At 36.7% G+C, this 24,365-nt stretch overlaps 1 protein-coding gene across 1 annotated transcript in view; it reads right to left on the bottom strand.

Moving 5' to 3' along the window:
* LOC134527505 (poly [ADP-ribose] polymerase tankyrase-like) overlaps positions 1-24,365 on the bottom strand; it is a 269,207-nt gene that overhangs the window by 15,622 nt on the left and 229,220 nt on the right. The window contains exons 16-18 of the mRNA XM_063360229.1: positions 18,637-18,820; positions 18,450-18,558; positions 3,080-3,236 (exon numbers count right to left, since the gene is read on the bottom strand). Coding sequence (XP_063216299.1) covers positions 3,080-3,236; positions 18,450-18,558; positions 18,637-18,820 — 450 coding nt within the window. The remainder of the gene's footprint in view (positions 1-3,079; positions 3,237-18,449; positions 18,559-18,636; positions 18,821-24,365) is intronic.

Consider the following 24,365-nt stretch of genomic DNA (forward strand, 5'->3'; position numbering starts at 1 on the left):
GGGGGAGAGCACATCCTGTTGGTCTGTCACTGTGATTATCTACTCCAAAAACATGTCACAGCATTTCAGGATAGCATTGTTCTTATATCTTTAGTTTATAGCCGAATGTTTTCTACCTGATCCACACAAGTTCCTTCGCCACGTTTTGAACGAAAATAACCACCAGCCGGCTAGCATAGCCGAACCCACGTGACGCAAATTCATTTAGCGCGAGTATTTTATGTATTTGGATATATTTGGGATGGGGTAAAAATTGGCTCGAATTCTTTATTGCGACCATTCCGTTTATAAGTCCGTTTTTCCGGAAACCGTGAGGGGTCGCATCAGCGGGATTCTACTGTATGTTCAAAATCCCAAGGAAACATATTTCCTTTTGCAATAACAAATTCATTTTTAATATCACAGTGAGATGATACTGAACTGTCAGCTGTAATATACACCACTGTAAAATTGACCTAATTTGATTAGGATTGCATGATTTGTTTCATATAATTATTTTAAAGGCACAATATTAAATTTTAAGCCTTTATCTGGTATAATTTTTGTTCAGTATATGTACATGATCAGCAAAATTATACAAACATAACCAAAAATGGAAACCAAACAAAAAATAAATGATTTAATCTTTGAAAAAGGTTAAAGGTATTAAACTTAGGCTAAAAAACCAAAACCTACATTGCAAAGGAGTTTAAGGTCTGTAACAACCCAGATTACAGCCTTCCTCATGCACTCCAGTAATAATCTTTTGTCATAAATTTTTTTGTCAAATTTCAGGTTAGGTTTTTAAATATTATGTTTTTTTTTTCTTTTGAAGTTAAATTTTTGTCGTGAGCTCTGTTGTGCTAAATATTTTGTGACTTTTAAATGAATAATTAAAACCAGGTAATACATTGAACATTGTTTACTAATTTCTTTCTTCTTGACCTGCAACCTGTATGTTCCACTCATCACCAAATTTGAGCTAGCCGGAGGTGGTGGGTGGTGACAGGTCCTGCTGTCAACAATATCGACGATAATAAAAAATTAATCAAAGATTAAAGAGCACCATGTGAAAGGAAAGGGGTTGAAAAAACAAAGACGTATGCATGGCGCTAAGAATGACTAACTAGAAGAGAAATTACTAGAATAGTTTAAACATTCACTGTCCAAAACTACGCCTTTTCTGAGCCTATCAACTATCATGAAGGAAAGAGCTGATATGTTGGCACTGAAAGTGGGGAAGATGATTTCAAATGCAGTAATGGTGGTTACAGAAGTTTATGGAAAGACACAATTTGATTTTTGATAGTGTGTATGAATCTGTAGATGTAGGTAACCAGAAAGTTGACGAGTGGCTGGAAATATTGAAAAATTCCATCAACCAGTGCAGTCCTAGAGACATTTACAACATGGATGAAACTGGTGTACTTCAGAACCTGTTACCAGACCATACCATGGCCTATCGAGGGGAGCCCTGCCATGGTGGCAAGGAGCAAGAAGTGAATCACAGTTGCATTGTGTTTCAACTCTGATGGTAGCAAAAAATATTTAGTTATAAGAAAAGTTATTGAATCCTATTGAATCCACTCTGCTTTTAGGGATAACCAAATTTCCCACGCCAATCTGAAGCCAACCAGAATGCATGGACGACCTCTAAAATCTTTCAAAATTGGTTGTTACAACTGAATACAAAAATGGCTGTCAGGAACAGAAATATTCTTTGTTTCCTTGACCGACGTGCATCTACTGAATCACTGAAATTGTAGAACATTCAGTTGATGTACTTACCGGCAAACACCTCCAGCATTTTGCAACCTCTTACCAGGGCATTATTAATAATGTCAAAAAGATATATTGAAAGAGATTTGTCCAATTGCTTGTGTGTCACCTGGATGCCAATAAACAGCTTACTTAAAGGAATGTTTTCTATTATATTCAAAACATTTGTATGGCTTGGGATAGCATTCAACCTATAGTGATTCAAAACAGTTTCAAAAAGGTAGTTCCTGCAGTAGCCACAAATAAAGAAGCTTCAGTCTCTGAACTGCCATCTCCTACAGAGGACTGCAGTCATTCTGGTAGTATCATCACCATCCCCAACATTCATGTTCTCAGTAGCAGTTGTGCTACCACTGGCCTTCCTCTGTTTGGTGCTAGTGGGAGTACTAACATTGGCAGTGAGGGATGAGGCATTCTTCAAATAAACTAAATTTCACAGAACAGTTTAGCGGTGTTGTGCAAGTTGACAGTCCGCTTACATCATCCACGCCAGATGACTTCCCGTTGATAGACTGTGACACCACTGATGGGGATGATGTTAACACAGAAACAGTACACTCTCATTGGCCAAACAAACTAAATCTTTGCAAGCTCGGAACACACTGGAAATAGTAATAGAGTGCAGCAATACTGACACTAAAACAAAGCTTTTGACTGTGTGGCTCTGCCCAAAGTGTGTTCAATAAAATGAGAAAAAAGCAAACAAAAATTAGTTAATTTTTTACCTAAACCTTCTCAGTCATCTACTACATATGAAATAAGTTAAAGCAACATGCCATTCAAAATTGAAAAACATTGTGAGTTAACTTTTATGTAGGCCCACCATTTTCATACTTAGAGAATGCTTTTATGCATGAATGTAATATATAACGCTGTAAGAATGTACATAGTAGGCAATTAATAACTACTGTTAAAAAAAATGTACACCTTTGTATTTTTTCTATTATCATAAGGAAGGTCTTACAACTATTATTTCTATAAAGGTACAACTCTGGAAATGTTTTCAAAATATGTAATGAAATATGAATTTTTTTTTGGATGTTCTGACATTATTTAAAAATTATGTATGTGCAACATGGAAAAGTATGGTTGTTAAAACCTTGTTATTACAAAGTGGGTAAATTTCTGTCCCATCAGGTATGTATAAACAAGGTTTCACTGTATTCTGGAAAATGTCCATGTTTGACAGATAACTTTTATCTTGGTTCACCCTCCCCCCCCCCACTCCAAAAACCACCCCCACCACCACCACCACTAAATAACTACTCGGTGTTTAGGTTGGCACTAAACAATAAACTAGCGTGACAGTGCTTGAGCTTACCTGCTCTCCACGGTACACAACATATTCTGGGAAGTTGAGGCCGCCGGCACTGGGCCGGCCCATGACGGAGTGGTGACCCGGAGGGGCATGCGCCATCTTCATAGCGCTGAACTGCAGGAAGGACTTGCCCAGCGTCACGCGGCACAACAGCAGGTGCCTGTGATCACAGAGCAGTTAGCACTCTGGCCACAGCTTGCATGTCTGTGAGTACAATTACTGCTTTCCTCCGCAGCTCGTAACACAAAATTCCACCTGCCAAGACACAGCAATCTGTTTAACAGAGCATGTTGCGTTCACAACAGGCTCTCTATCTGCAGCCCTCAGACTTAGTATATGAATAACAGCTGGTAATGGTTTTTTTGGTTCCGGTTTCAGTTCCTTCAAAAAACCAGAACAGAAATCATTACTTTAAATATTATTAATTTTTGGTTTTTGTTATTTTCTACAGTTATTACTTTGCGACCTGTAATATTAATTAAAAATTTATCCTGTTCAATGCTACCAATGTATTAAGAGGTAAATACTAGTGAAACCAAAGAGAGTTTATTTATCACAAAGTACAGGATTTACTTGTAGACATACTAAATTGGTGGCACTGTTGTTTTTTTGGGAGGATAGTTATGATTTCTGGCCATTATGCGCATTAAAGGATAGCACGTTAAAGATGATTTTGACAAACAATGACACTAGAATCATAGAAAACTATATCAATGAAGGCCAACACTGAACCAAAAAATGATATATTTAAAATTCAAGGCAGAAAAAAACTAACATGTTAATATGTAACACTTAAATAAAACTATTGTGACACCAACACTATAATTTTATTGCTATTTTAACTATTGAAGTCTGTATTTGCCCTAATGTATAAACCTAAATAGAGACCAACCTCGAATTGAGGCCAACCCCTACTTTTTGACGTCTCCTAAAACAAAAAATAATAAATTTATTTTCTTCTACATTCGAATCACTTTCACCGACTTTTTTTTCTACATCATTTGCCACCGCATATTATTCTCGCAGAACCTCTATTGGCGTACTGTTGCAAAGTTGTTGGTCTGTTTAACACAGTGTAAAACTTTGTGGTTGTAATTACTATTAGGGGTGTTTCTTCCTTGTTTTGGAAATGTAAAATACATTTGCGCAACCTTTCTAATATAATACTGAGGATAAAGTTTGGAGGAAAATATTTTTGAGAGTAAACAAGCACACCAACATGGGGTGCATTCCTTTAGCTAACACAGACAAAACAATTGCAGGTACTTGTTTTATTCTGACTTTCAGGCAGTACTAAGCAATGAACCACACCCTGCAAAATATTTTCTTTATAGGTTGGTTATCCTGCAACCAAATACAGTCAAACCTCTATCTATCGAACTCGCATGTATCGAATGTCCGTGTTTATCGTATAATTTCTACGGTCCCGGCAAAATTGCCATACAACTAAGGTTAAAAAAGTCAGCTTGTACCGATGTTCGAATTATCGTTTTGTCCGCATTGATCGTACAAAATATGTGGTCCCGCCACTATAAATTATAATAGATGATCATTAAACCATAAAGATTTTGTGGAAATAACCATTTCTTAGAAAGAAACCGTCATAAAAACAGTAACGATAGTATACAGAAGTAGTAAAAATCACCTTAAATCTGCAGCCATTTTATAATTAGCAACGAGTGAACAGTCAACAGACTTGTCATGAAACGTTGCCACACTATCGACTTGTATTTATGTATGAAACTTTTTCATGTCGGCTAAAATGGTAACATAAAAAACAAAACATTTTATACCGTACGTATATAAAATCACTTCAAGAATAAACATGTCCCTTATTATGACTGAGCATTGAGACGTCTCGTTTATAAGGTACAAAGAAACCAATATGGCATCCGCTGCGTTGAAAATTTATTGATTCCTGTGCAGCATCGTGAAAGAATTTCTGTAGGCCGGTATTTCATTGTTCGGGCATGCTATCCTAATCTATGGCACATGTTACTTCCTGATTCTGATCGGTGTTTCCTTTACATGTGCGTGAATGTTGAGTGAATAAAAAGTGCAAAAGTGAGGTAAGCGTTTAAAATGTCTCGGCATGGTAAACAGGTGAGAACACTTGATGAACAAATTAGGATTATTGAAGAAATTGAAAATAACCCTAGTGAAAAACGTGTGGATGCAGCTAAGCGCCTGGGCCTACCAGCCTCCACTTTATGTTCGATTTTTGCAAAAAAAAGAGGACATTCGTTTACAAGCAAGCAAGTACGGGCCAACAAGCAAAAAACGAAAAAATGGTAGAGAGTCGACTTTCAAAGAAGTTGAAGATGTGTTGTTCTCGTGGTATCAGCAGGCCAGAACTAACGGTATTCCTGTTGATGGAACAATATTAAAAGATAATGGAAAGCAGATTGTGCTGAGGTTGGGCATTGAAAATTTATCTGCATCAAATGATTGGGCAGCAAGATTCAAAGAGCGTCACGGCTTAACTTACAAGAAGGTGTGTGGCGAGAGTGCTGGTGTGAGTGTTGAAACCACAACTGATTGGTTAAATAACCATCAAAAAATTACAGACGGTTATGCACCTAAAGATATTTACAATGCTGACGAAACAGGCCTCTTTTACAACTGCCTGCCCGACAGAACATTGGCCATGAAAGGTGAAGCCTGTCACGGGGGTAAGATGTCGAAGGAAAGGTTGACTGTGTTGCTGTGTGCAAACAGTGATGGCAGCGACAAGCTTAAACCTCTTGTCATTGGAAAATCTCAGAAGCCCAGGTGCTTCAAAAACATTAAGACATTACCGGTAAAATACCATGCAAACAAAAATGCTTGGATGACTGTGGAGATTTTTACATCATTCCTGCGTACTTTGGATTGCACTATGGGAACTCGCTGCAGGAAAATAATTCTGTTTGTGGAAAACTGTGCTGCACACCCTAAAGACGTCGCATTTCTTCGCAATGTGAAGGTTGTCTTCTATCCTGCAAATTGAACCAGTGTATGCCAGCCTCTTGACATGGGAATTATCAAGTGTTTTATACATGAGTACCGGAAGATGTTCGTGCGAAAAGTTGTTGGGCTTCTTGATTCCAAGAGTGAAGATTCCAAGGTGGAATTAAAGCTTAACATCCTGCAAGCTATTCATTACCTAGCAGCATCATGGAAGAAGATCACTCCCATAGTGATTCAGAACTGCTTTTCCAAGTGTGGAGTTGCACTAGAAATTCCATCTAGTTCTGTGGTTGAAACCGATGATGTCGACTTTGAAGATGACTTCAAAAAACTTGATTAGAATCATGTAGGCTTTGACTCTTATGCTACTTGTGACGAAAACGTGGTTACTTGTGGTGTCCAGAGCGTGGATGAAATGTGCGAGGCTACAGAAGCAGTACATCAGCACAGCAGTGAATAAGAGGAAGAAGAAGCTGATTTGCCAGCAGAGAAGGTTCCATCATTTGCTGAAGCGCATTGTGCACTGGAAATACTGAAGACTTTCTGCTATGCTCGCAGAATGAGTGAGCAGGATCAAGATACCATGCTTCGAATGGAGGCCATGTTATTAAACGTGAGAAGAGAGAATGTAAGACAGTCAACCATAAATGACTTCTTCAAGAAGAAATAAAGTGGTTAAAAATAGTTAGTGTGAAAGTGCAATTTAAATACAAAATATTTAAAATTTTACAGTGTTATTTTTAATTAGTATTTTATTACATATATATTTTTTTTTAATAGGGAGAGTAAAAGTACACATTGAGGAACTCAAGGACTAGGTGAGTTAATTTTTTGTATGTACTGTACCTGACTTGTATTTTTCGTAACTAGCCTAGGTTTCTTTGTAGGTCTATTGTGCATAGTGCATAATTGTATTAAGTAAAATGTGTCCATTTTAATATATTTTTTTCAATTGATTAAACTTTAATGACAAGTAACTGATATATTTCTGACACTAATTTTGAGGTTGAAATATTTTTTCAAAATCTAAGAGTGAAGTCCACATCTATTGAATGTCCGCATCTACTGAATTTTTTTGTTGGTCCCCTGAAAAACGATAGATAGAGGTTTGACTGTATTCTGTTTTAATTTTTTCCCGATTTGTTGATAGAGAAAAAAATACGTGCAAATGGGAATTTAATTTACTGCACTGTATTAAATAAAGATATATGGTAACGCAACGTAAGAAATTATTTAAACACAGTGTTATGGATGGTCAAGTATATTTAATTTTTTTTTAAAGTCAACCTGAATTGTTCTTGGGGTGCGATTTCAGGCCAACTCCTGTTTTCATGAGCAAGTTTTGTGAATAAAAACCTTGGGTTCTATTTGGGTTTATACAGTCAAAGTCCGTTGTAGCGAATACGGTCTATTATGTAAAGTCCACTATAACGATAATTGCCATCGGCACAGTCAGTTTTGCATATGCTGCGTAGGATAAAAATTTCTGAAATAACGAATGCAGAGTGGGCTCATTTTCGCTATAGCGATAGATTACACACCTGTAATTTTTCTCTAAAACAATGAGAAAACATCTACAATATCCTTAATAATTGAGAAACAGCTTCGCACAATTCCACGCGTCCGGCAAATGAAACAACGAGCATGATGTGGCCGTCTTGGCAACACCGCACAAGGTGGGGCCCCACAGCGAGCATAGCTTGCCTCACAGCGATGAAAGCAAGTGTCGTTAACCCACTGCTACAGGGCCCCGCTGCGAGCATTACTTATTTCAAATCACGCCGACTGTAGCCCGTAAATGAGCATAACTCGTCTCACACTTGCATCGTAAGAGTTGCGTATGGTGTAGTTTCAGTGTACGGCACTACACGCATTGTTGTTTACGTCTAGTTATACGCGACACGTGTAACTACGTACTTAGCTACAGACATGGATAAAAAAAAGAAAATCTCTTGAACCATCTACTAAATTGAAAATTTTACAAGAGTGTGAAAATCAGTCCGTCAGCAGGAGTTAAATTGGTAGACGCTACGGTTTGACTCCATCTACTTTATTCACTATTTTGAAAAATAAAGAAAAAATCCAGTCGGCAGCTTTAAAAGATTGCGCAACAGGTAAAACAAAAAAAATTATGTTCTGCAAAACATATTTATCTTGAGGAACCATGTAAATGGTTTTCCCAAAATCGCGCACGAGGTATTCCGGTTGCCGGTGCTATGTTAAAGGCTAAAGCTGTGCAACTAGCCTTAAAACTGAACATTGACGAAGACTTCAAATGCAGTGATGGTTGGCTGAACAGATTTAAGGCAAGAAGAGGAATAACACTGCACAGCTGCGGTCAAAGCGACAGGAAGCGGCCGGCATGACCTTGCGTGACCCCGCCCGCCCGTCTCCATGTAAACAAGCAGCTGTGCGCTTAGCCATGATGTGCGTGACGGCCTTATCACGGCCACGCAGTCTCATATTTTGCAGTCGGCAAGTGCTGATATAGCTTAAAAATATTATTTTAGTAAGTTTTATGTATATTTCCTTTACTTTTGTTGTGAATTTCCATAGTAAAAACAAGCGAGAAAATAATATATTTTAAAAATGCTACAAAAATAACATCTTTTTTTTATTTTGGCTATAACGAAAATTCACTATAACATAAACTTCTGGCACCGTTATAAATTTACATTATAACAGACTTTTACTGTACTACATATCCTGATTATGCAATTTATATGCCCAGGACGAAAATATTAAGTGTGCATGTACAGTATTACTGGGTGAGATGCGCCATAGATAGAGCCAAGATTTTACGGTTTTATTTTTTGGGAAATTTCGTCCTAAAGATTTTGAGATTTCGTCTTTATCGTCATAAAAATTCAAATTTCTTTTGTATTGTCTTTATGATTTATTTCGAAGATTTAAGGACAGTGATATTAAATGTAATTATAATCCCTTATTTTAATATTTACAATTTTTGCTTAAAGTTAATTAAAACATTGTTCAAAGTAAATAAATACTAACGGTGTAGATTGTGTATAAAAGCAAGTATAAAAACACGATAAACATAACTTAGGACATAATTTTGACATTGTTCTTCTCATATTTGGTAAAGGCACATTTATATATAGGTGGCAGTATTTTATATTGGTTATCATTATTCACAAATCATGAGAAAGCGACCATAGTTAAAAGTTCTGCATTCTCAGGCAAAAGAGATCTTCTCCGGTCACTGACAATTACAGAATATTTAGAAAATGACCTTTCAGTGTCAACATTTGATGTTGGTATCCACATTAATTTTAGTGCAGCTGCAGCAAATTCAGGAAAGTCACATTTTAGTTGACACATGAGGTTCACTATGTCTACATTGTCTGTGTGTGGTTTTTGTAGTTCAATGTTTACAAGCTTTTGAAGGGACATATAACCTGCTGCCACTGCAGTTCTTGGCACATTTTGTAGGAACGGTAGAGAATCAACCATTTTGGAGAAGTTTTTGTCTTCTATACTCACATTCCCAATATTTTTGGGGTTGAGCAGGGCATCAATATCACGAAAAAGTGCATGAGAAGGATCACTTGAGACCAAATCATGTAGCTTTAGTAAGCTAAGCTGTGATATCTGTTTGAACAGTTCTTTCAAGGCTGCAGACTGAACACTTTTCATTTTGCTCAGTAACTTTTCAACACTCTCTGGAAAAATTCCTTTTGTTAGAACTTCCAATGAAATTTGAAGCTTCTGAAGCTTTGAATAGAGGAGGTGGGCAGTTGGGTAGGAGGATCCCTCCAAGAAGTTTATTGTGTCAACAAAGCAGGCACAATTTTCAGTGACAAACACACACTGAGCTTCCAGGGCTTGTATCTCAGTTTCTTGCAGTCCCTTTATGAATTTCACACCAGCATTATTTTCTTCACTCAGTTGTTCGAAGAAGCTAACAATGTTATGCAGGTGGTCAGCCAGGTAGAAAACAGCATGAAACCACGTGTTCCATCGTGTCACAATGGGCAGTGGAAACATCTTCGCATTATCTTCTCCATTCTTGTCCCTCAAAAAGTTGAGGTAAGCATGCCGTCTCTTTCGTGTGTTCAAAAAAGCATTTTTTACCTTGATCACAAACAGGTTTAAATCCTCCAAACTGTTCTGCCAGATCTGCCCTACCAGATTGATTTTATGTGCCCAGCACTGCACGTGGTACACATGTTCACCAAATATACCTTTCAAAGTGCTTGCAGATCTGGTCATATATCTAGCACCGTCAGTTACATATGCAACTATGTTTTCTTCTTTGATTTCATACTTGGTGCATATGTCAATCACAGCTTTCGAGCAGCTGACAGCATTTGCAGCTTCAAGTACACATGATGCTCCAAGTAAAATGCTATGTTCTGCCCCTGGTTGCAATATCTGGAAAAAAATATTGAACACACAGTTATTTGCTTTATCTGTGGTTTCATCTGCCATAATTACAACTTTCTGGTCTGCCACTTTTTCTCTGATCTCTGCCTCTTTCTTTTCCCTTAAAAGAGGAATATATTTTTTTCTTACCCAGTCTGCACTAGGTACAGTAGAGCTTCATTATAAAGAACACGAAGGGACCAAAATTATGGCAGTTTGTTATAATGAAGTTCTTTATACCGAAATCACAATGATTGCCTGTTTTGGGGTTTTGAACATAACTCGATCTTGTTAAAAAACAAAGTAGAAAATCTAATACCAATATGAGTGGTACAAGCATCAATTACTTTGACAGCTATACTTTGGGATCAAGATACATACTACATACATACATACATACTAGTATGTATATGTACAATACAGAAATACGTAGGTAAGTTGTTTGCCAAAGCAGTAAGCCTGCCTTTGGAATCAAGACAAGCTGTTTGCAAAAATGCTGTAATAAATCAAAAATATAAAATTTAAAAGTTAGGAATTTTTTTTTTACATTTGATTGTCTTCCAAACTGGATCGCTGGGTGAGAATTGTGGATAATGTTAATTTGGAAATACCTAACTTTTTAGCCACATCAGTCTTTTTATTTTCTTTATCTACTGCTTTTAACATTTCAAGTCATTTCCTAGAAGACATGTTCAGTAGTACGGTTTTTTAAACTATAAAAACAAATGCACCCTACACATGTAAAAATAAGTTATACATGTAGTATAGCCACGTTTCTGGGAAGCCTACAACTCACGTAGTTTCGGTTCCCTGCAAGAATTTGCGAAGATTTCCGAAGTTTTGCGTTTTGGTATTAACGCCACTTCAGCCACTAAATCAGAAGATCAAGCATGTTGTGACTAACCTAACACAACCCTTCGAATTTCAATTTTTGAGAGAAATCCGAAGTTGCACGAACGTGCTAGGGAACCGAAACTATGTGAGTTGTGGGCTACCGCACGTTTCTCAAACAATAAACAAGAAAACGACCAGAGATGTGTGTGTAGCAATACTTTATGATGTAGCACTTCGCATCGGTTAAACACGTCGTGCGAGCATAGAACAAAGAGTAATGTCAGCGAACACCACAATGCAGCGCTTTAGTCGCTGCACTAGTTTTGTGCATTAATTTCAACACTAGTCCATTGCAGTCATCTATGGCGCGTATCAAAATAAATAAGATGGCAGTGTGTGGGTGAATGGCGACGATTTTATCCTTTTGTCGTTTACCGTGCCGGGCAGAAAAGTGTTCGTTCAAATGAATATTTATAGAATATTTAAAAAATTTGAACGAGAAAATTCGTACTAGTGAAATTTTTTTACGTTATGTTATATGGACGTCTGACGGGACCAAAGGCATAGTTCGTAGTAATGAATTGTTCGCTCTAATGAAGTTCGTTAAAACGGTGTTTTACTGTATATCACCAGCACCACCGACATGTTTTGCTAGCCATTCCCTAAGTTTGCAGCTGTCCAGTTTCTCAACAGGAATTCCAGCAGCAATAAATGCTTCAACTGTTTCCAGTACAAATTCATCTTTTTGTTGCTTGGCTCGTTTTAGCACTGGCTCTGCCTCATAAATTGAAAGCTGCCGTTTTGAAGTTTGTTGCCTTTGCTTCCCATTTTTGTGTCTCTCGGACTGAGTGTGTTTGTTTAGTGTATCTTTCCTTTCAAACTCTAAACGACAGTCGCAAAATTTACACATCAGTATTTTACCGTCACTCACATAAAACCCTTCTTTTGAAAATTCTGCTGCACGTGCAGCCACTGTTGGTTTATTTTTAGGCATTTTTTTTGTTTGTTACACGATGTTGCTACATCTTCCTAAAACAGGAACACAGAGAAAAAAATCCACGAAAACTTAACGAACGTAAAATGTTGTAAAATGTAATGAAAATATAACTCTAAATCTAAATTTCAGCACGGCAAAAGTATAGTCACGGACGTTGTAAACCACTTTTTTTTTTTACAAAAATAATGTTTAATGCAATCGTGCCAATACACGAAACATTAATATTTTTTTTTCTCTTTACACTGGCGATGCGCTGCACGTCATAAAGATTTTAAAGCTTCGGGTGCTGCAGTACATTTACTTAGTCAAAAAACGACAAATTTTTTCCCAGCTTTTAAATTACGTTATGAAACGCACGCGGAAAATTATTACGCTCAATACAATTGTATTTGCGCTTTGCGTGTTGGCTAACGGTGTCTGTTCACAATCTTCGCATAATGGCGGCACTGTTTTTCTAACGTGCGTATATAACCAAATATTTTCAATGTTTGATATAACCTAAAACTAGGAAGATTATTATCCGTGAAAAAACTATGAAATATTAAAATCTTCTGTTATATTTGTATATTGGAGAAGTGTGTTTGAAACGCCTACAAAGATAATTGATCCAAGAAACGTCGTAAACAAAAATTTGGCATCTAACGATGTTATTGTAATGCATTTCGTGTTTATATGGTACGTATTCTATTTTTCGCGTTTCGGTGGTGTTAACTCTCAATATCGTTTTATTTCGCGTTATTTCGCTTGTGCGAAAAAATCGTGGCCCTAATAGAGTCAAGATTTTGTGGTGTTATTTTAAGACAAATTTCGGTGTAAAGAAATAAAGATTTCGGTGTTATATGGTTTTATTTTTTTGCTCAAAATACCCACGGCAAAATTTTCTTGCTTTTCTGTATGACATGCAAATTTATTAAAACAAATATTAATAAACACTAAAACCTCATGATCTAATTACAATTAAGTTCATTTGCAAATTCATAGATAATTAAGTTCATTTGCAAATTCATAAATTCAAACTTTTAAATAACTACAAAAATTTCATGACTTAATTACAATCACATACACTACAAAATTACACAATTAAGCACTTCCAAAGTTACTATTAAGACGGTTTTATTGAAATGCTATCATAGTTAAATTTTCTGCATTTTCTGGAGTGAGACGTCTTCTGTCACTAACTACCAGTGAGTACCTGGAAAATGAACGTTTTGCATCAACATTTGATGTTGGGAACCAGATTGCCCTTAAACTGGCTTGAGCAAATTCACTGTAGTCCCCTTTAAGGGAGCAAAGTACCTTTGCAACATCAATTTGGCTTGTTTCAGTCAATGAAAGTTCATCCTCAATTATTTTTTTGAAAGCAACATAGCCATGTATGAATGTATCAATGGGAAGATGGGAAACAGAAGGCAAGTTATGCAGAGACTTCTGTAGGTTTGCATCTTCTATGCTAACCCTACTCACATTTCTTGGGTTGAACCGCAAATTAATGGCATTAAAGACTCTTAGACAAGGATGTCGTTTAACAGATGAGTTTTGCCTCGAACGCTTATGTTTCTCACTCGCGACATGTTTCACAAGCGTATCGCGTCTCTCATAGTCTAGCCTGCAGTTACAGAATTTGCACATTAAAATTTTATGACTGATATAAAATCCTTCACTGGAAAATTCTTTCGATCTGTCACTGGCAGAAACCTTAGTTTTAGGCATTATCAAAAAAATTTTAATCACATAGGAAGAATTTAACCTCTCAATACGCAAAAACTTGCCGTGCCGGAAAGATCAAAACAATGGAGAATAGATGCGAATACAAACGCATACAGAATACCAACATACGTACGTGAAAATTAATACCGACATAAACATGTACTATTTATTATTTACAATCGTTACGTTAAGCAGGGTTAATTTTATTTTCGTAGCCTACGTACTTTATTTTAAATTAACAGTAAAAGCAATGCGCTTTAGTGTGTAATATTTTAATGATTAAAAACGTAATCTTAGAAAAACATATTTTGGACGTTTGTTATTTTTGTATTTACAGAAAGTGAACGGCGGCCATTGTATCATAGTTATCAACATCTTAAATTATTATGGTACACAAGATTACCGTTTAAAGAAAATATTACGTTAATTCCGAGACTTTATTTTAAAATCTATAATGAATCACCGTCGCATATAATATATATGGCTGCTAGTTACTGTAAGAAATATTTGATTGTGCTGAAGGTAGTGAATTGTCCTTACAGAATGGGGGGGAAAAAAAAAACGTAAATAATCAGGATAGACGAACTTTCGTGACATATCGCGGATTTCGCACAATTTCGTTTTATTTCGTGTTTTCAAGCGGTTTTCGGTGTTATTTTGTTTTATCGCGCATTACCATATAATCGTGGCTCTAGTAATTAAGGACCATGGTAATGTCATTTATAAATATATTGAAGAGGAGAGGTGAGAGAGTGGCACCTTGTGGTACTGCAGAACTAGCATGGTGTAAAGAGGATTTATGGTTATTGACAGATACAAAAAAGTATCTATTATTGAGATAGCTAGAAAACCAGTTCAAGTAGTTAGTACAAAAACCAAAGTCTGATAGTTTTTTTAAAAGTAGCGAATGGTTTACTGTATCGAATGCTTTGGCTAGATCAAAATAACAGGCATCTGCCTGACCTCTGTTAGTAACTACATTATGGATTGGGTTAAGAAAAGTAATTAGGTTAGTAGTGGTGGACATTCCAGATCTGAAACCGTGCTGACTGGCTGTTAATTTATTTTGAAGTTGAAAATTTAAAACTTTGTGTATAATTTTTTCAAATATTTTTGCGAAGCCATTAAGTAAAGATATTGGTCTGTAGTTTGACACAATCAATTTAGAGCCATGTTTGTGTATCGGAATGACCTTTGCTATTTTTCCATTTGTCAGGGAAAACTTGAGAATGCAAACTGGTGTTAAAGATATGATAAAGAAGAGGAACTAATAAGTATGAACAGCCTTTTAAGATAAAATTAGGGATGCCATTTGGGCCGGTGGATTTGGATGACTTGACAGCCTTGATGCCCCATAGAATAAGCGATTCGGAAATGTAGCACATAGGAATAGAATCCGAGGACATGTTTGAAGACGTCACATTATTGGTTGAAGTCTTGTAGACACTGGAAAAATATTGTGCAAAAACATTAGATAAAACATTTAGATCATCACAAATATCATCATTGATTTTTAAAGAATATTGTTCATAGTAACCATCTTTCATTAATTTAACATACTTCCAGAATTTCTTTGGATTGTTCTTGATGTTGTTATTAGTAGAGCGGATCCAATTAATTTTATCATGTTTTATATAAGATTTTGTCGTTTAGCGAAAATGTGAAAACTTTAAATAATAATAAGGATTGTTGGATTGTTTATAAAGTTTGTGAAAATGTTTTTTTTTTTTTAATGCTTGAATTAAGTCATTAGAAAACCATAACGGATATTTGGGTAATTTTTTATAAATTAGTGGTATAAATGTGTTCATATTGTCAGTTATACAATTTGTTAAAACATCCACCTGATGATTAACATTGGTTGATTCATAGAAATGTGACCAGTCGTAATTTTTTATCGAATTATAAAGACCTAAAAAATTACCGTCCTTGTAATTTCTGTAGGGAGGATTAACACTTCTTGAGCTAGAATAAATTTCAATGTTAATGTTTAGAGCTGGATGATACAAATCTTCTTTGGTAAGTATTTCAGAGGCTTGTGTTACTGTACACTGAGGTAGATTTGTTAAGCATAAATCGAGAAGTGTTTTGCAAGGTTGGGTGTGGTTATATTGGGTCAGACCCAATGTAGACACAAAGTTGAGAAGGTAATTGGCTTTGGATTTGACATGTGAATGAGTAATGTTTGAAGAGTGCCGAGTGAGCCAATCAATACCTGGAACATTAAAATTACCAAGAATTAAAATATCTTCTTGAGTGGTAGATAGTTTTTCTTCCAAGTGTTCAAGGTACTCGAGATATTTGTTCGGCGAGATGTCCGGGGCTAGGCAGATAGTTCCAATGATAAAAGTTGTTGCAGGAGATGTTTTTACCTTGATCCAGGTAGCTTCAATACCGAGAAAGTCGTACATGTAAACAGGTAGCACTGATAAAAATTTGGTTTTATTAAAGGCTGAAAGTACACCACCCCCTCTATTTTTCAGTGTAAGTTGAGGATTTCTATCATTTCTAAAAACTATATACTGGTCTGTGAAATAGTGAGAATTTATGTTGTCATCGTTGAGCCAAGTTTCTGTTAAACAAATTATGTCGTAATGAGAGTTTAAAAGGTTTTCCAGAAATTCGTTAGACTTAGTTCTTAATCCTCTCACATTTTGATATGCAATATCATAATTTCTAAGGAACTGCTTCACTGTGGGAAGTAGGATGCTCCTCCAGCATCAAATTAGATGTGGAAGTTGACGCTATTGGATTAGGAGGCATGATGGTCACTGCTGTATTGTCTTGATTGGTAAGATTAGTGTAGACTTGATCGGGATGTAGTTTACCGTAAAACGGGCTAATTAAACAGCCACTTGGCCAAAACACAATATTATTGATTCTACTGAAGTCATTTTCAAGTACTGATATATGAAATGAAGCATAAATATTATACTTCGTTCGGAGTTTAGTAACTTTGACCTGAGATTAATTGAGTTCATTTGTGATGTAATCCATAATTTCTTGTTCTTTAACTGAGGCTTCAAAACGGGTAACAAACAGGGATTTAGTCTTTTTGTAGGTAGGTTTGGAGACAGTTTTAAGAGTGGATGTATTACGTATTCCTACTTGGGGTGGAGATTTCTTACGTACTGGGTTTTCATTATGTCTTGACTTATGCGGTTTTTGTACCAACGTGAAACCTTCAGAGTTGACTCGCTGGTTGTTATTGTTAGAGTTCCTGACCGTGCGCGTTTCTTGCTGACCAGAAAGTAGGTCACTGCGCGTGGAGCTGTTGCTGGGTATACTCACTGCACCATTAACATCGATCACCTTATTATTGGGCAGTCTTTTAGTCACTTGGCTGTAAGAAAAGTCTGAATTTTGCTTTATGTATAAGCTTTTTTTGATCTCATTTAACTCTTGTTTGATTAAAGAGTATTCTTCTCTTGAGTCCATCAACAAGGATTTAAGCACCGCATTTTCACTCTTAAGCTCATCAAACTTAACACAGAGAGATTTTACCATATTAAATAGATCATCCATGTTGGTGTCTTGAAGTTTCAGAGTAAATGAAGGTGAATTTGAATTTTTATTCAGGCTGTCGACCGTATTATTTGACGATTTTTTCGTAGGCGACCTGAACATGGCTAAATTAGTATTATTAATACAGTTCACAAATACACCATCTTGTAAGGGTAAGGGAAACCCCTTAAAGTCTTGCTGATCTAGTAGAGACAAATCAATATTGGTAGTTATCACACTTTGAACATAAATAATTACAAGAACCGACTGCGCGCACAAGACACGTCTGTCCGGCTTGAACTCCCGGCCGACACTATGTAACAGGATACTTGAAGTGCTAGCAAAGTAATTAAACTTTGGTGTTTGCTGTATATGTCATTGTAAACAAAATTATGGAAATTTGGTGGAAATGGTCCAATTTAAAAAACAAGCCAGCAGAAAATTAAATTGTTAACTGTTAATAAACGGCTTGCATTATCACAATGTCGCACTGGAAAATAAAGTGTTTCTTACTTATGGTGAAAAAATTATTTTCTTTCATTTAATCATCTCCTTTCGGAAAAGATGATTTCATAAATTATGTCATTAAAATTAATTGATAAATAATAATATTCTGCAGCTGGTTTACTTTGATTTTAAGAAACAACTTGATTTATGCTGGGGAAGTTTTAGTTATATTTAATATTCATAATCAACCACATGAAACGTTACCCAACAGAAAATTTTGTATGTGACTGAATGATTCACTATTTCTAAGCAGATTTTTTTCTTTTAATAACAGTTCATCACGTGAAGACAGATTAACATAAACGGTTAGCAGAGGAACTTATACACATGAAGTGTAATGTGTGAGTTTGTTTTAGTTTCCTAGTTAAATACATATTCAATATTTTCCAGGACCTTTTTTTTTAATGAATATATGTTTATGTTTTGGTTGAAACAAGCTGTCTTAACCAAACTAATAATATGCTAACAGAAATGCTAAAGCAGGCAGTGTACCTGTGACACACGTAGCAGGAGCGGTCCTTGTGCATGGGGCAGCCTGTCCCCCCGCCGATGCCGTACACATACTGGTTGCTCTTGGAGGAGTGCTCCGCGAAGTAGATGCCTGCCAGTGTATTGACACAGTGAGACCAGAGCAGCACCAACGAGAGGTTAACGACTCAATCAGTAGAGAAGCACTCACCTGCTCCGAACATGCCGCCGATGTATGCATGTCGCTCGTCGAAGCCCTTCTGCACGATGGCGTTGATGAATGGGGATCCATGGAAGAGCATGCGCTCGTTGCCCTGGTTACCATTCTCCTCGGAGACCTCGTGGCGGCGATGTGCATAGCGCTCCCATAGCTTGCGGTTCTGTACTTTTTGGATCTGCAACACATGCTCCAAGTCCTCTGTTCCTGCCACAGCACACTTCATACCAACACTGCATGCATGCAGCAGTATTAAGGATACTGACACAATCCCTGTTAATGAACATGCTGTATTATTAGGGCCTGGAATTTTTCGCGATCGCGAATTTTGCGAAAATTTGCGCGAATTTCGCATGAAAACGCGAAAAGTAAGTACATTCGCGAAAACCACAACATTTCTATATTACACTGCGAATATATCCCCGAAAAGTACCATTACAGTAGAATCCCGCCGATGCGAGCCCCCTCTGATGCGTCAATTCCGTTTATATGACCGTTTTTTGAGAAAACATGAAAACTTTGAGCAGAGAAAGTCGAAAATTTGAGTAAAATCGGCTGAAAAATAAGTCTGTTACACTTTGTTGGGCTCTATGTGTTCACGTTTATCTTGGCGAGAGCTGTACTGTAAGCAGCCAGGCATACAAAAGACGTCTAAAAATAGATACCACCCCTCTAGACTGTCCACACGGCAGTGTCTAGCCGAGCTCGGCGTGTCCACTATCGCACGAAAAGCCGTCTCAGCTGTCATGTTATCTTACCCGCCCGGCAGCTTGACGTCATACGTGATGTGACGCTTACCTCTCCCATCCCCTGCTAATTCTTCAAGGCTCATCCCTCCCAGAGCCACAAACCATGTAAAAACAATTCCTCCCCCCCCTCCTTATCCAACTAACATTTCAACACATTCCCTCCCTTATTTCAACCTTCTGCGTGAGAAACTGCCAGCGTGTTTTTTTTCTCTTTTTTTTTTTTTTTTACGCTGCGAAGGGACGTGGAAAAGATAATTGCTTGAGCTGTCAAAATAAACATCGCTGACGGCAAGGGCAGGAGCGCATCCTGTCGGTCTGTTGCTGTGATTATCTACTCCAAAAACATGTCACAGCATTTCAGGATAGCATTGTTCTTATTTATTTCGTTTATAGCCGAATGTTTTCTACCTGATCCACACAAGGTTGAAGTATCCTTTAACCCAAGTCTTGTGTTTCAGCATAATTACCTTATTTTTACATAAGCCGTGTTCGTGTATGGTTTTGATGCTCAAAATTGATCTGGGGTATAGTTCACACTAAGTTTCTTCTCATTTGTGCGCTGGGGTTTGTTCAAGTGGCAACCCCGTGTTCCTCCACTCCATTAAATACGAGCATATCAGTATCATAAACATGGGTTTTATTGTACTGACAATAGCACAGTGATGTGCAAATTTTGCAACTGTATTCATGGGATAGAAAAGATTTCATTGACAAACACCTTAAGTCGGCTAAGCATGTGGCATTGGCAGCCAAAAAAAAAAAAGAAAGTTTGTAGTTGCAAACATCTATAGCAACGTGTCTGTTTTGTGTAACTGTTTTGGATTTAATTGGCTGTTATTATGCATATTAGTCTATTCCTAGTATACATGGATTGTTTATTAAATATGTAAACTATTATATTCAATAACTGCACAATTTAGTCAACATTTAAAATACCGGTAAAATTTCCATTGCATAACGAAAATACCGACTTTAAACCACCGCTTTTCTAATTTGAAAGTACCGCTTTTTGCATACTGAAAACACCGAAATTTTCCAGGCCCTATGTATTATATCTCCTACTCCTTTCCACAGTACAAAATCATTTAGGAGTGGGCAAATACTAAAAATTTACATAAATAGTGAAAGGAAATTTATTAAGTACTAGTTGAAGTACCTGGCATTGCTCGGGCTAAACACATCGCAATATAAGGAACATCACTACCAAGTTTAAAGTCTGTAGGATATACACTTGAAAAACGAAAATTTTTAAGCATTAGCAAACCCCGGATGCCAATCTTCAGCTTCATTTTGTGGGAAGACAGAAACCCCTAGGCAAAACGTGACGGATGCACCAAACAGTAGCACATTATAAATTCAAGGCAACGCCACCTATCGACGAAGTTCTAACCAAACTTATATTAGCGTCTTTAGTTCACTAGCCACCGTGAGCTTCACTAAGAGAATGGATTTCGCCAAGTAGAAGGGTACAAAGTTGCCAGACCTTATTACATGACCCTGTAAGAAATGACAAACTCACTGTTTATGTCTCTATGACTTACTTCCTATGATTTTGTATTATAAATACGAATTTATCTCTTTTTCACTCCCTTAGAGATGGAATTTCATAATTATAAGCAGTCCATGTCATTCTTTGGCCCATAAACTACCTACAGTAGAACCCCGATTTAACCAAGTGCTATGGTTACCGAAAATGTTTACTCTAAATCGATGTTTCGTTAAATCCGATTTACCGATTTTCAATTACCCCCGCACTCATAATCGCGTCCCTACGTTTCCATATCGTAGACAGGGTCGACGCTGATATCTTGTGCTGCCGTGCTATCTCAGATTTCGTCAACTTTACATCTTCAACGTCTTTTAATCTCGCTCGTACGGCCCCCGGTTCGTACGTACACCTCGGTCGTACATACAGATTTTCAGAAACCGTGAAAAATGAGGCATAAAATAAAAGTTTAAAAATATGTAAAGTGTAAGAAATACGTTCAAGTGTATTAAAATACAGTCGCAAACTGCAGCGTTTATAACAAATACGAGCTACATACACATTGCGTCACAGTAAAAAATAAAAAATAAAAAAATTGGCCGCAAATTGATGGAAAATTTCCGTCATTAGCGCGCCGTACGCGGAGAAAGGTCATTGTACTCGGTCAGCTGCTATTACGGCGCGGCGTAGCCGCCGGCTGACTCTCTTTATTCGCTGAGCTGCGCAGCACTTAACAAAACGTATTTCAAAAACTAAACACCGCTCACAAAGCTCTTACTGAGAATAATAAAGCTGTAGCAAACCGTATGTATTCGGTACTGAGTAACAGGTGCGCCATCTAGTAATGAGTAACGAAACGTTACACACGGCTGCATCTCGTTACTCGCATTTTTCGTATGTTTTACGCATGCGCTCGCATATTCGGTGAATTTGCGTTACAAAGAACGATGTTTGTTTATTAAGTAAAGTATAATTTGGAAATTAGTCGTCAAAGTTTTTTACTGTTTATTAAAGGTATTGTGTGTGCACACAAAGTTTGAGATTGGAACAGAAACAACGTAAGAAAGTATTGTTTACAAATTAGAAATATGTTTTTATTATCGCGTATGTTCACGTTTTTTGTTCTTATCTTAAAAGAGATAGTATAAAAAAGCCGCTTTAATGAGATTTAATTGTTTCTTGGTTAACAAAAACTGTTAACTATCAAATATTGTTAATTGTTTATATTCTATTTATTATTATTTACGCGACGTTATACTGTACGCGTACGCAATACGACTCGATTCGTTGCTGCAACATAACATAGCATGTTATGCGGTATCAGAAGTAGCGAGTAATGTAACGTGATACGATAGTAACGAGTACTAATTGTTATAGTAACGAATACATACCGGTACGCTTTATTTCGTTACTTTTACACCTCTAGTGAATAATGATAATGGCGTATTGGTGTGACGTGGTCACAAGTTGAAAAAACCTGGAGGATGGGAAAGGGAATATTTGGAAACGTGTGATTATTGGCTAGCACTGTTACTATGCGGGCGTGTTTGGAAGATAACGTGGTGAGTCAAGCCAGGCATTGAAGAAAGGGAGGGGAATTCGGACAAAGAAACCCTTCATGACGTCATGTGTCGCGGACAGTCTATCTATCCAGGCGCGCGCAATGGCACGCACCTACGCAATTCAGTTACAGCGCCCGCAGTTTTTAAGCAATTTGAACAATTTATTTTTATTTTTTCGTATTTGGACAGATGATGCAAAGGCACATATTAATATATAGTACCTCCATTCTATTACTGACACCACAAAGTGTAATTTTTAATAAGATTCCATTACTATTTACTTTCATTTTTTGGAAATCTATATTATTATTTTAATAAATTGGTGTTTTTTGATGGTTCCTGAAAACCTTTACGTTAAATCGCTGTTTTCGTTAAATCCGTGTTCGCAAAATCGGGGTTCTACTGTATATGCAAACAATTATGTTGATCCATTGTTCCATTGCTGCGTAAAAGAAGGGCATGCAGACAAACACACTTTCACATTTATAATGTTAGTAGGTATTCATACTTGTAATACTGTAGTGATGTGTTGGTTCTACTTTTTTCCTGGTTTTTAGTTCCAGGTTCCTCTCGGCTCAGTTTCAGTTCTTAAAAATCAGTTGCCGATTCTCGGTTCTCAGTTTTAGGTTAATCCCCAAACACCAAACAATTTCAAGTTGTACTTAAGATACAGTAAACCCTAATAAATGGTGTACAGTACAACCCGGTTATAACATTCCCGTTTTTAACATTTTCCCGCCTATAACACCATAATTTCATGGTCCCGTCATTTCTCCATTTATCACAATGCTTTAATTTCCCGCCTGTAACAATATTAACATTTCTACATTCCCGCCTTTAACGTTCAAATTTGCTTTGATAACTGCCACAATTTTCAGTATCTCTTCCTTCAAAGTCATAATTTAGAGCAAAAACATAGCTAGAAAATACAACACGCATATACAAACATCAGATGTTTACATTTGTGTAGTTCACCATAGACGTGGTACACACGCACTAAACAACTTGCACCGGATCAACTATCAATATGGCGTCCTGTTCGCACATGTTAGCCTATGACTTGTTCCGTTATACTTATGATGCACATTTTGTACACTGATACATGGTCGGAAACAGTGCTACTGTATTCTATGGTGCTGGTTTTTGTTTCAAAGGTTTAACACCTTGAGATGGTTAAATGTTCTATGGATATATTCACGGCTTTTGTTTGTGGTTAACCTTTACCGTAATTTTTTTTTTTCACTTACTTATTGTAGTCACGGTCGTATTTAATTAAAATACGCAGTATTGAAATTTTATTCAGGTTATTGTACGGCTAAGATGGCCGATAAATATAAACGAAAATCATATTCTGTAGCTGAAAAAATTCAGTTTATTAACTAGTGGACAGGAACCCCAACAAAAAGGGTGTTGTGATTGCAAAAGAGTTGAATATTTCTGTTTGTGTCTGAACTGTATCGTACAACACTTTTTTTTTAGCATATTATTAGGTATTATCTATAAATAAAATTAACCAATTTTCCACTCTATTGCTGTACTTAGTGTATTACTCCTGTATTGTGTTGTTTTACCTATACTCTTTAAATTAATCAATCGACACGTAATTTATACAAAGTGAAGATGTAATTTTATGATTTCCTGCTTATAACATTTTCCTGCTTATAACATTTTTTTAAGTTGGTCCCTTGGAGAATGTTATAACAGGGTTGTACTGTATTTGTTTAAAATTACTTCTCAGTGCCCCCCACATTACCATAATCTGACCACAAACAAATCACCTAGCCCCTAGGTAGCACAGTTGCTTCACTTGTCACTAGATGCAACAGCAGCACTGTACAGACATCCTGTGGTGCAACAATATATAGTAATGCAAAATAACAGTTTATTTTTGCTGGGTTAGTATTTAATTTAGGCACACCAATGAAA

This window comes from Bacillus rossius, chromosome 1 (assembly GCF_032445375.1).
Source record: "Bacillus rossius redtenbacheri isolate Brsri chromosome 1, Brsri_v3, whole genome shotgun sequence".
Lineage (NCBI taxonomy): Eukaryota > Metazoa > Arthropoda > Insecta > Phasmatodea > Bacillidae > Bacillus > Bacillus rossius.